At 48.8% G+C, this 13,449-nt stretch overlaps 1 protein-coding gene and 1 long non-coding RNA gene across 2 annotated transcripts in view; one reads left to right on the forward strand and one right to left on the reverse strand.

Moving 5' to 3' along the window:
- The window catches only part of USP12 (ubiquitin specific peptidase 12), a 79,386-nt gene extending 77,082 nt beyond the window's left edge, over positions 1–2,304 (reverse strand). Inside the window, exon 1 of the mRNA XM_036831641.1 lies at positions 2,036–2,304. Within this exon, the coding sequence (XP_036687536.1) occupies positions 2,036–2,083 (48 nt within the window). The 5' untranslated portion in view covers positions 2,084–2,304. The remainder of the gene's footprint in view (positions 1–2,035) is intronic.
- An 8,382-nt stretch (positions 2,305–10,686) lies between these two features.
- On the forward strand, positions 10,687–13,178 carry LOC118884187. The gene is made up of 3 exons (XR_005017225.1): positions 10,687–10,773; positions 11,608–11,883; positions 13,091–13,178. It is a non-coding gene; the product is annotated as an uncharacterized LOC118884187 (long non-coding RNA).
- The last annotated feature ends 271 nt before the right edge of the window (positions 13,179–13,449 follow it).

Raw genomic sequence — 13,449 nt, forward strand, 5'->3', positions numbered from 1 at the left:
AATGTAAACACTATGAAAGCAGAGACTGTCTTGATCACTGCTGTATCCCCAGCACTCAGCACACTCTCTTGTATGTAGTAGGTGCTAAATGTATACCTGATAGACTTGAGTGGATGAAACAGTGAAGAGCAACACATCACTCCAGAAACTCTAGACTTTGACAGTGAACTATGACCTGACAATCTGTGTAGCTCAGCAATCTGGTAAGATTATCACTTTCAAAGACTTAATTATCACATTCCTTTTGAAAGAGAATAATAACTGGCATATCTAAAAATAATTAATCTACCTGACCCTTGGAAATCCTTTTATTACAGTCCCTTTGGGCTTCCCTGGTGGCGCAGTGGTTAAGAATCCGCCTGCCAATGCAGGGGACACGGGTTCGAGCCCTGGTCCGGGAAGATCCCACATGCCGCAGAGCAACTAAGCCCGTGCGCCACAACTACTGAGCCTGGGCTCTAGAGCCCGCGAGCCACAACTACTGAGCCTGTGAGCCACAACTACTGAAGCCCGTGAACCACAACTACTGAAGCCCACGCGCCTAGAGCCCGTGCTCCCCAACAAGAGAAGCCACCGCAATGAGAAGCCCGTGCAGCTCAATGAAGAGTAGGCCCCGCTCGCCGCAACTAGAGAAAGCCCGCGCGCAGCAATGAAGACCCAACATAGCCAAAAATAAATAAATAAATAAATAAAATTTTTTTAAAAAATACAGTCCCTTTAACATCAATGGTTCCTAAAATATGAATTGTGCAAGAAAAACAAACATCCATTTGAGGAAATGGATTCTTCATGATTCTTTCTTCAGTGTGATGTCTTTAATACTGTAGATTTTAATCCCACTTGATTTCAGCCATTTTTATACTGTTCCTCAGCGTGCAGTACAGAATCTGCTTCTAAAGCATCTTTTCGATCTGATTCATCGCTCCTTAAAGAAAGGTATATGAAACGTACCACCCTTAAATGGAAGATTGCTGGGGGGGATCTCCCACATGCATAAAAAGGGCTGATAAGACGTAAAACAGAAGGAAAGATTTCAGAAGTCTTTAATAACATCATCAATAGGCCCACGTGGTGAAAAATAACTTTTTTTCTGTGATGGCTCATACTTAAGATCGCAAGATGTAAGTCATAAGGAGCTAATGAAACGAATTCGCCCCACAGTGTGGAAAACTGACCAACCACAAAACACCAAGATTTAAACGCACCCACGTTTAGCTCAACTCGGGACTTTTCCACAGGTATTAGCACTTTTCCCTTAAAGTCGATTTAAAAGCCCCAGTAAAACACAGACAGCAACCCTTGCCGTCAGTTCCTGCACAGAAACACTTCAAGCCACACACTGATGCGTCTGGGGCGTTCAAGTAAACAAATGACAGGAATGCTTAAGCTATTTTCAAGATCAACGTGGATTCCCAAAGACAAGACTGCCACCTGGACACGCGGCTGGAAACGGGAGAGCTTGTTCCTCTCAGGAGAAAAGGGGGAAAATTTCGACAGCACTTATTTAAAGTTTCCACCTTCACACACACCCCCTTCCCCTCGGCATCGGCGGGGACTCGGCCTCGCCAGAGGCGCGGGGAGGAAACCTGAACCGACTTCCGTGCCCTCGCGGCCGGTAAGGGGACCCTGCCTTCCCGCCGCAGCCCCTCGCCCGCCGGGGACGCTCCCGGCCCGGCCGGCCGGGCCCGAACCCGCGCGCCGCCGGACGGAAACGCGGGCGCCGCTCGCGTGCTTCCACCTCCGGCCCCGGCCGGGCCCGCGCCCCGGCTCGCGCGCCCACAGCCCGGCGCCTCTCCGCTCCGCCCCGGCGCCGCGGGGACCCGCGGCCGAGCCCAGGCACCGACGACCCGCGCCGCCCCCGCCGGCCACCCTCGCGCGCCCGCCTCGCGGGGCCGCTCCGCGCTCGCTTGCGCCCCGCCGTCCAACCGCCCCCGCCCGGCCCGCGCCGCCCCCTCCCGGCCACGGCCCCGCGCTAGGCCCCGCGGGCGGCGAGGGCGGGGACGAGGGCCACCCGCCGCCCTCCCGCCGCACCTACCATGGTACAGATGGAGGCGAATTTGGAGACTGTCATTAGGATTTCCATCCGCCCAGCGCCATCTTCCACCCAATCACAGCGGCGGCGGCGGCGGCGGCGGCGGGCGGGGGAGGAGGGCAGCCGGGCCGCCCGCTCGCACCGCAGCCAGCGGGCGGACCCCGAGCTGCTGCGGACCCACGCACCGAGCCTGCTCAGCCGCCGCTGCCGTCGTCGCCGCCGGCGCTCCGGCACTCCCTGCCGCGGGCCCCAGCCCCCGCCTGCCGGCTGCCCGCCCGCCCCCGGCTCCTCCCCGGCGCAGGGCGCAGCCGCTGCCTCGGGGCCCGCGCCTGCCCGCGAAGCCGCCCGCCGCACACCCCGCCCAGTGCGCTGGGGAGCGGGCTCCGCCGAGGCCCTAATGCCCGGCCTGCTGGCAGCTGCGCGGCCCGGCGCCGCGCCCCGCCCACTCCCGCGCGGCCCCGCCCACTCCCCGCGGTTGCCTCCCGGGCTCCGGAGCGCGCGACTCGGGGAACTCCCGCGCCGGCTCCACCCCGCGCTCGGCCGGGGCGGGGCTCGGGCGGGCCACCGCCTCCCGCCCGCGGCCCTCGCGGTCCTAGAGCCCGCTCTCCGCGAGAGGGGCAAGAAGGGTGCTGGGGGCGACCAGCGTCAATCCTGGAAGGGGCTGACCAGCAGCCTCTACCAAGGGCGAGGGAATAGCTAGCCCAGACAGAAAACTGAGGGGGTGATCTCGATAATTCTGGGTGCGGTGGGAGGAAACCTGCTTCTGAACGGTTAAAATAGCCCGGGTCATCCAACGTCCCAAGCACCTAAAATGTAAGGTGGTTTGTTTCTTTTTACATACATTGGGTGAATAACCTGAGTCAGAACACCGTAATTTAGCGAAAGACAAATTAATTAATTAAAAGTGAAAGAGGCAAAGAAGAAACTATATTTGGCTCCTTGAATTAAGAAAGGTAAATTATGGGGAAGGGGGCGAAGCTGATTTCCGCCCGCTTTTGGCCATAAATTTAGAATTTGATTATAAATATAGTATCTAAATATACTTGTTCTGAAAGTTGAGTTGCAAAATAGGGAAGGATCTCAACCCAGCAGTGATGATGTTATTCCCAGGGACAAGGAGTCCCGCAAGTAAGAAAAATGTCGTGTGAGAAATGCTAAAGCAGTATTAGCCAGGGGGGATAGTTCCTACTTTCCGCTTTGATAAAATGCATCATTGCACCCTGTTCTTCGTGCCAGACAGCTCAGCTTCGTTTCTTCCTATTTGAGAAAGAAGTTCAAGTTAGTAGAATACCTTTATAAATTATTGTATTAGAAAGCTTGTGATTTTTCATGATTGAAGAACTGATGGGATGCTTCTTTAGGTTCCCCCATTTCAGTGGGGCAGAAATGATAAATGACAGACGGATCTCTAAAATCAGATATGCCTTAACTCTTCAGTTCAAAACATTTAAAACACAAAACATTCAAACAAAATTTAGGTGAAAAATAGATTTCTGGTACATGCATGCTGTTTCCATAGTGATTTCCATTATAAGCTTGCTTGGGGGAAACAAAATTGCAAACAGAATATAGCCGAGTCCCATAGTAGCTGGCCTGCTGCTCCAGGCACCTGCCTCCCTGGAAGCCGGGACTTCCCTCTTTGCCCTGATACCCGAGCCAGTGCTAGAATGTGCCAGAACCACACATTCAGGTAGCTGGGGTGCTCACCTACCCATTCCCCTGCCTAGACTTGGAAGTATCACCCACCTGAGTTGTTTCTTGCTATGTTCCATCCTGCTTAGACCTCCAGGGCATGCCTGGGCCTCCTACCAGTGTTGCCATGCCCATGACAGACTGGACCCTGTCTGTCTCATCTATTTGGATGAAAGTCTAGTTGTCATTCTGTCCCGTTGAACAGGCCTAATGTGCCAGAATTTGAGCCCCATCTCCATCTCGGCTGCCCACCAAGATCTCTCCTTGTCCATGGGACAGAGGCCACCAGCTTTATACGTAAGTGTATGTAAGAACAAGGGCTTTTCTAAATGGATTTCTGGTAGAATTATCTGAAGTTGTGTTTAGTTGATGTTATAGCCAGCTAAATTCACTGATGAGGGACTTCCCTGGCAGTCCAGTGGTTAAGACTCCACGCTTCCAATGCAGGGGACACAGGTTTGATCCCTGGTCGGGGAACTAAGATCCCCCATGCCGCGTGGCATAGCCAAAAGATTTAAAATTTTTAAAAATTTAAAAAATAAGTTCACAGGTGATAACACAGATCCTAATAGCAAACCTCCCAATGCCTCGCCTCCCCAGCGTTAAGGTTGAGTGGAAAGGCACAAACGTAAAGAGAGAATCTTCCACGTGCTAGGTGCTGCACTGGGGTGTTTGTTTGTTTGTTTGTTTGTTTTTTACCATAAGTAATGCAGATGAAGATAAGATATAGCTGAAATGTCACACTTGTGCCCCCAGAGCTTGAAAGGGATCATCTGGACTTAGAATACAGTTTTTACCTGCAGCCGTATCAGCTTTACAAAGAGCTTCATTGTACGTAGGGAAAGATGAGTTTGTGTACAACTGACCTCTTTCAGGCCTTCCTGAGTATATCAGCTACAAATTACACCCTGAAAACTTCAGGGACCAAGCAAGTAAACAAATTAGGGCAAGCTTATTCCATTCGGTTAGCACGATGTTTTTAAATGGTTTTGTTTGAATAATTTTACACAATCCTTTACGGTCTGGTTCCTTGCAAGCCACTTCATCTTTTCTGTTCTCTTCCTGTCTCCAGTTAACCACGTGTCACTTCATATATTTCTGCCACCTCTCTTTTCCCCGAAGCCATTTGGGTTTGCACCAGCTGACATCAATGAGTGAAATGCTGCCCTTGATGGGGCGAGGAAGGATGTGGTGGAGAGCGGTTGGAGAGGCACATAAGACAGCCACAGCGACAGGGAGTGCTTATCAAGGAATTACGCGTGCACTAAGCATTTTCTCAAATCCCCGTAACAACCCAGTGCAGTAGGTGCTATTATTGTCCCCATTTTCTAGATGAGGAAACGGAGGCACAGAGATAACTTTCCCAAGGTTGCACAACTAATAAATGATGGAACAAGGATTTTAACCCAGCTCCAGAGGCCACACTTGCATCCACCCTGCTAACCCAGCTCAAGTCAAAGTGCCTCATTTTGATTCTAACAGAAGGAGGCTGAGAGGCACTCACTCCTTTGGGACCAGGTTACAGCTACAAAATAAACGCAGATAAGTATTTCTTTGTCTCACTTCCCTCATCTGGAAAATAAGGGAATGATTATGCCTACCCCAGAGGGGTGTGACAAGGATAAAACATGGAGACACAGTTAGAAAAGTGCCTGGCACTCAGCATAGACTGGAGAGCTTTGAATGGACATTCAGTATCAACATTTGAAAAGTCAGGATGGGCAAGTACAGCCCTCAGGGCTGCCAGTTTACTCTCTGATGTAACAAGCCTCTGCCGTGTGCCAGTCGCCTGATTAGTATTTTAGATGCATTTTCTAATGTAACCTCCCAGGGCCCTTGGAGCTGGATCATTTTGTGCTCATTTTACCACGTTCACCACGGCCCTGCCCAGCCAGCGCAGGGCCAGGGGCCACGCCCAGACACTCTGACTTGAAAACCCAGGGTCTCTCCCCTTCTCTACCCTGCTCGTTGACAGCTGAATGAATTAACCTGCTTGGTGGCGTTAATTAACATCATCCAGCTGTCCAGAGGTGGATGTTAATCAAAACAGTGATGTTCTTTTGTTGGTTTGAATCAACAAATCAGTGACTTACTTTTCAAGGCTGATTTCTAATTCAGATGAGTAAAGTCAAAGCATATGCCCTATGGATATATGACTCTGATTTGCCGGGCAGCATGGCATATAGCTAATGTATCTAAAACGTTGTCGTTATTTAAATCTAGGTTTTCAAAGAGGGCCAAAGGCACAGCCCCTTTACATTCTATTTAAAACTGAAAAATGAGTTCATTCATTAAAACAGATATCTGTTGGTCATCTACTGATGATTAAGAGAAATCTGTGCGCTCAGGGAGCACACAGTCCATTGGGGTAGACAGATGAGTTTGGTGGAAAATGAGCTGGGAGAATGGAGAACTAAGTGCAGTCAGCTCTGAGGCGGGTGAGACTAACCCTGCCTGCAGGAGGGACAAGCTGAGGACAGCCTCACAATCCAGAAGGATAGGATGGACAGTGGCGGGGGAGGGGAAGGCAGAGGGAAAGTCACGTGCACTGACCCATAGGAGCCAGGGGTACGTCTAAGGCTGCGGCACTGAGTGTTCTGTGGAGTTTGTGGAGATGAGTGTGGGATGTTAAGGGGACAATCTGACCCACAGTGACACCAGCAGGGATTACGATCTCTGGAACCTCTACCACCATATCCATCAGTACTAAGTGGTAGAATCAGCCTACCTAAAAACCTGTTCCTTGTTCTTCATAATCTCCATTTGGATTCCCACCCTGGAATTTCTTGAGGCTAAACATGGCAGAGAATCTCAAGGAGACATCAAACTAACAGGTATGTACCTGGGGAGAAAGCCTTGACTTCTGGTGAGCACAGAGGTAAACTGGAGTATTTTCTTTTGCGCTTAGCTGCTCGCTAAGCAGGGCCTGACTGCAGGAGGCCGGGGAGGATGACGGGGAGCATCCCGCCGGCTGTTCAGGAAAAGTGCAAAAGTTGCTGAGCTTAACTTGAGAAGGGGATACCTTTTCAGATGCTTCCATCAGCCACCCCTATCTTCTGTGAAAAGGGGAGAACAGAGCGAGACAGAGCCATAAAGCGACAACCCTGGATACAAACATGATCCGTTCCAGTCATGTAATTACTCAGCAATGTGCATCTGAATTGCTTTTTTTAGTCAACACATATCTGTTGAGTACCTCCGACTCGTGGAGTCTTGTGGGAAACAGGGAACAAAGAAGCTCGTTCCTTCAAAAAGCGTGCCATCGGGACTTCCCTGGTGGCGCAGTGGTTAAGAATCCGCCTGCCAATGCAGGGGACACGGGTTCAAGCCCTGGTCCGGGAAGATCCCACATGCCGTGGAGCAATTAAGCCCGTGCACCACAACTACTGAGCCTGCGCTCTAGAGCCCGCGAGCCACAACTACTGAGCCCACGTGCCATAACTACTGAAGCCCGTGTGCCTAGAGCCCGTGCTCTGCAACAAGAGAAGCCACCACAATGAGAAGCCCACGCACCACAATGAAGAGTAGCCCCCGCTCGCCACAACTAGAGAAAGCCTGCGTGCAGCAACGAAAACCCAATGCAGCCAAAAAATAAATTTTAAAAAAAGGAAAAAGTAAAAAAGCATGCCATCTAGTTGAGAGAGAAGACTTGTACACAAATCACTTTAAGTACCAGTTGTGTGATTTATAGTATTATAAGGGTTCAGAGAAGAAAGTGATTGTTTCTTCTTTGGGTCATCCAAAATGCTACCCCTTACTAGAGAGTAGGGTCACCTGATCCAAAGGGAAAAGTTGGAAAATCTCAAAGAGTAACATAATTATGTCTTTTAAGTAACACTTGCCTCTGTCTTATTCCTCAAGCACCGACAAGCTCCATGCCACCTCTGAGCGTTTGTTCTGGCCATTCCTTCTCCCTGGAACACTCCCCCTCCTTTACAGGGTCACCTCCTCTGGCCCTGATGCCACCAGATCCCCTCCTCTCGTGTAAGCTCAAGAGAACTGGAACCCTGTCTATCTTAGAGCTCTGTCCCCAAGGCCTGAGAAAGAACAGTAAGTGCTCAATAAATAAATGTTAGTGAATGAACGGAAACTGATAAACACCTACACTTTAAGTATGTCCGCCTCCAGAGCAAATAAAAACAGAAGAATCCTGGTACATAGAGCTGATTTATCTTGGCTAATCAACACAATGAATGTGAAGTCTCACAAAGCACTCGCAGATACTCTGCTGTTTCTCTGACTGTCTTCGGTCTGGAGTTTCCCATTTTCAGTTCAGCATTTGCTCAGCTCTTGTAAGAAGGTTCATCAGAAAAAAAAAGAAAAAAAGGGAAAGAAAAGAAAATGTACTTTCTGGACTCCAGAAAGCCTCAAGCATCTACAACTTCCCCAATCACAGCTCTGATTTTCTTTATTGTGCCTTTAGGTTTTTTACTCTGGAGACAGCTTCTTACTTCATCCTGCCCTCTCCTTAACAACCTACTTCTCAAAAATGTCAGGGGGGTTTTTCTATATGATTTACCAGAGTTTAACCATACACTTGGAGTTTGTATTGTAAACGTTTGGCTCTAACTTGTGATTTTACTGCCATTTTTGCATCTTCCGGCCCACCGGGCCTCCTGGGCACTTGACCTTGAGGAGCCTGCCTAGGGCACCTAGTACGGGGCAGTGTACCCCCTGGGGGTTTCCTGAGACACACAAGCTCTGTCGTCACTTCAGACAAACAGGCATGGCTCCCACTTCTTCTTTTTAAAAATTATTGAAACAGCAGAGCATAGCAATGTTAAACAAAAGCAAAAATTCCAAAATAGATTTAGCATACAGAAACTCCTGTCAGACATAACAAGAAACTGTTCATGGTGATTTCCCAGGATTGTGGAAGTGGGAATGGGTGAACTGGGGAACAAGATGGAAGAGAGAATTTTTACTGCATACTTTTTATGCTTTTTGAGTTTGGAAACATGCAAATGTATAACTATTTCAAAAATTAAGTAAATTGAATTTTTTTAAAACTTAAATAAAAGACAGTTATGTGACAATATTTTTAAATTACTAGGCACAATCCAAACCAAAAAAAAAAATTTTTTTTAAGTAACTTAGTGCGAGCCCAGTTCAATTCTGGTCTGTCTCTGCCTAAATAGAACACACACTTGAACTCTGACACTTCCTTCCTTAGGACTCTGTTTGGGCTCTTCTGCCTGCATTGGCTCAGACTCTGCAAGTTAAGAAAGATACCAGTCTCTTTACAGAAGGGCAAGCTTTTGTTTGCCTGCTTCAAGAGGGCTAACCATGGTGCTTCTCCTGCTCTGTCAAAAGGAAGAGGTTGTGGAGGAAATGAGAGGTGGGAAGAAGGGAGGTGAACTCAGAAAATCCTCTCTGTTCCTGGCGCTCCATCCTCAAGGGCCAAACAGAAAAGAGGTGAAGTGATCCCAGTTCCTCACGTGATCACGTAATCAATGATCACATGACCACCATTACCCAACACCTGTCCACAGCACAGTCCTGTGCTTTTCCCCAGCACAGGAAGAGTGCTCATCTTCCCAGGCATCTGAACCTTTTCTGGGTGTTTTTGTAGGGCTTTTTTTCCCCTTTCCTTTAGCCTTTCCCAATTCCCTCTGGTCAATTCTACTAAGCGTGGTAGAAATTTTACTTTTTTTTCCTTTTAACAACAGTTACACATAGGAGCAGATATATCTGCTTTCTGACACAAAACTTGAGGATACACAAACGACAGATGATACCAGAATTTCTTTTAATAGGTCTTCCAGGTAACAGGGAAACGCATGCCCATCTTTCCAAGGCTCAAGCCCAGGGCTGCTCCTTTTGACAACCTGGGCACACAGTGTCCCCAGAGGAACTGCTTCCTTGTCTTTGCTGCCTGTAAGCAGCAAGGAGCTTTTTATTTTAAGGATTCCATTGTCAATCATTACTAAGAAATAGGAAATAGACAACGAAAATAATAAGTAAGGGAAAAACAGATTTTATAAAGCTCTACGGTTGTTAGTAGTAGTCGACTTCTGAGATACCAATGGGCTTCAAGTTAAGAGTTAGGGTGTCGCCTTGGCTGAATCCCTCCCCTCCACCCCCAGAGGATGTCCAGTCTGCGATCCTGAACAAGCCCTTTACCCTCTAAGCTCCAGTTTCCTCGTTATACGAAGGGAAGATCCCTACTTCATCAGGTTGTTGGGGAGATTAAATGAGATACTGCACAGAAGGACTCAGAACCACAGCTGGCCCCCGGGATGAGTGAGATAAAAGAGTGCCTGTCGGTTTCCCTGGATTCTTTCCTCTTTTCTCCTCAACAAGATGATTCAGTCAGAACAGTGTATGGTTGCTTGATTCAAAGAGTCATGAATTCACCATAGCCAGATGTGGAAACAACCCGAGAGTCCATCAACGGATGAGTGGATAAACAAACTCTGGCAAATATATATAATGGAATATTATTCAGCCTGAAAAACGAACAAAATTCTGACACATGCTACAATATGGATGAGCCTTGAGGACACTATGCTAAGTGAAATAAGCCAGTAGCAGAAGGACAGATACTGTATAATCCTACTCACATGAAGTATCTAAAATAGTCAGATTCCTAGAGGCAAAAAGTAGAAGAGTGGAAGCCAGGGGCTGGGAGGAGGGGGGACGGAGAGTTGGTGTTTAATGAGTACAGAGTCTCTGCTGAGGCTGTTGAAAAGGATTCCGGTATACACAGTGGTGATGGTTGAACAGGAATGTGAATGTACTTAATGCCATTGAACTGTACACTTAAAAATGGTTAAAATGGTAAATTTTATGTTCTATATATTTTAGCACAATAAAAAACAATCATTAAAAAAACTCACCAAGGACTTATAGATAATGCCAGTGTTCCTTTATACTGACGTCCTTTGCCCTCTGGCCTCACAGATCACTTCCGTTATGTTGACTTGCCTACAGATTCGCCTCTTCTGCCACCCTTAGGCGCTGTCTTCTCAGCGCTCCCAGGGGTCTGCCTGGGGATTCCTGCTCCATTCTGAAGCATGACCGGGATGCAGAGGCTACAAACACGCCAGGTATGCCTGTGGCTCAACTTGAAACCAGGCCCCGGTTCCTGCCCCTCTGCCCATCTGCTTCAGTGCTTCTCCTTCACAGACTTCCCTGGTCTCCCTCTTTTCCACCTGTGCTGACCCTTTGGATCGAGTGACTTAGCTTTTGGCTTGCCCGCTTGGCTGGGCACTTGGCCCTGCGAGGTTCAGCTTCCTGTACCTGCTCCCCGATGACTCTGAGTCTGCCAAGCAGCTGAGGTCATTTTCTGCGTGTCACCAGCAGGAGCCACCAGTCACTGAGGCTGGACACTTGAGCATCACCCATCTCTGCTTTCCCTCCTCTGCCCTTCCATCAGTTCCACCTCAGGAACACCTAGTGTATGTGTTTCCTTTGGGACCTGCCCTCCCATCCCGCTTGAGATCAGGGCCCAACATCCCCTAATGAGCCACCGCACCAGCCTCCATTCTGGTCTCCCTTCTCTAGTCTGGGTCCCTCTGGGCCTCTCTCCCTGGGACAGCCAGAGCTGTTGTCCCCAGATGCAAATCTGGGCCTGGTGCTCTCCTGCCGAGAAGCTCCACAGGTCCCCAGGGCTGGAGGACCAAGCTGAAGTTCTCTGCTTGCCAAGACAGGTCCCTCGCATTGGCCCCCACCTGCCACACCAGCTCCCCCACAACCGCGCCCCACTCCTCATCCCAACACACCGAGGTCTCCCTCTCCCCACGGGCTTCTGCCACCTCTGCCTTCGCCCACATTGCTCCTCCCGCCAAGAAGGAGCATGTGGCCTGGTTTGCCCAGAACAGTCTCTGTTTACACCTGTTGTTCAGTGTAATTGTTAATAGCCTTCCTTTCACTCTCCCAAGTGTCCTGGCTTAGGCAACAAGTTGTGTGGTCGCTGCATTTGCCCTAATTCTTCACCTGGCAAAACTCCGCTCATCCTCCACGATCTGCTGGATGTCGGAGGTGCTGCGAAGCCTTGCCCGTCTCCTGCAGGCAGTGCCCACTCAGCCTTCTCCCTCCAACTTCATGGCAGTGTTTATCACGGCGCATCGTTAGGGAATCGTCTGTCTCCCCTGCTAGACTCCTGGAGTCTTATATATCTTCTCATCCCCAGCACTCAGAAGAGTCCCTGACATAAAGTAGGTGATCAATTAAAGTTTGCTGAAGAGGAATGGGAAAGATAAATTCATTTATTAAGTGAGAACTATGTGCCTGGCGCTGTTCCAGATGCTTGGCGAAGCAGATGACCATCCACGTTCTCATGCAGTTCACATTTAAGGGGAGGAAATGGACATAAGTTAGTTTCTGAACAGATCACTGGCCGGGGGGTAGAGGTATGGGATTTGCTTTGACCAAGCGGGCTCACCCCCAGAGCTGGGCTGTCCCCTTGAGGCACAAGGCTGTCTGAGGGATGAAGACCACCTTGGCCAAAGCAAGCATTCGGTCAGAAGGGAAGAAGCAAAATGTGTTGATGAAAGCGGGGTCAGGGAGATGCTAGGATGCTGGCTTTGAAGATGGCAGAAGGGGGCACAAGCCAAGGAAAGGGGGTGGGCCCTCAAAGCTGAAAAAGGCAAGGAAATGGACCCCTTCCTGGAGTGTCCAGAAAGGAATACAGCCCCATCCAGATCTTGAGTGTAGCCCAGTGAGACATGTGTCAGACTTCTGATCTTCAGAACTAGAAGATAATAAATTTAAGTTCTGAAAAAAGAAGAAGGGAAGAAGCAAGGAACAGATGCTGGGTAAATGCATCCATTTGGTAGGATTAGGGGAACGATCCACTTCCAGGCCAGAGCTGCCTCTGGTAATGTCTTCTTTCCATCCTGTCAGCGTATCTCTGGGGCAGTATGTTTAACTCGTTTGAATGTAATTCAGAATGTTATCATAAAGCCGTGGATGAGTAGCCCCCCAGGCACACACCGCGTTAGAACCTGTTCACATTAGTACGGGGTCAGGATCAGCCAACCTTGTCATGGAAACTTTCCTCAACCATTCTTGCTCCCTAACACTTACATTGAGCACCACTGATAGTCATTTTTAGTCATCATAATATCAAATCTGTACGAAAATATTCCCAGATTGCTCCCATTCAAATATTAAAATAAAAACAAATCAACAGACATGAAAATGGCAATATGGTCTATCCCGTGGACATAGTTCCAACAGAAGAAGGCACTCAGGGCACAGTAATTACCAGGCCAGACCTCTTCAGGATTAGGTCTACCCTGGAAAGCCCTAAATACCTTTCCTCCTGGGTCTACTATTAAATGGCCTGAGAAAGGCTCAATCCTATAGCCAAAGCACATAAAAGAAATTTTCTTCTCACTGTCTTTTTTTTTTTTCCTTCAGAGATGATGGAGCACCAGTTTTGTGGATGAGAATATCAAGTAGGCATTTTGGTGATGCTGATAACGAAGTTGGTTGCAGAAAATGGGAGCTGCATCAGACAATACCGAATAAATTATTTTGTGCTGTCTCCTTTTAATGCCTGGGTTAAAGCAACCCAACCCAACTGCAGTTCTGCAACACCGGGTGAGTGCTCCAATGAGGCAGAACCCTGCTCCATCCAACGATCCATCACCTGTTTGAACCTGAAAAGGCGTCACTCTTAATCTGTCCCTCTTCACTCCATGCCACCACTCTAATTTAAGTAATTTTCCTGCTTCCAATACTGCAGTAGATTTCTTCCTTCTTCTCTTTCTTCTTTT

Source organism: Balaenoptera musculus, chromosome 18 (genome assembly GCF_009873245.2).
Source record: "Balaenoptera musculus isolate JJ_BM4_2016_0621 chromosome 18, mBalMus1.pri.v3, whole genome shotgun sequence".
Lineage (NCBI taxonomy): Eukaryota > Metazoa > Chordata > Mammalia > Artiodactyla > Balaenopteridae > Balaenoptera > Balaenoptera musculus.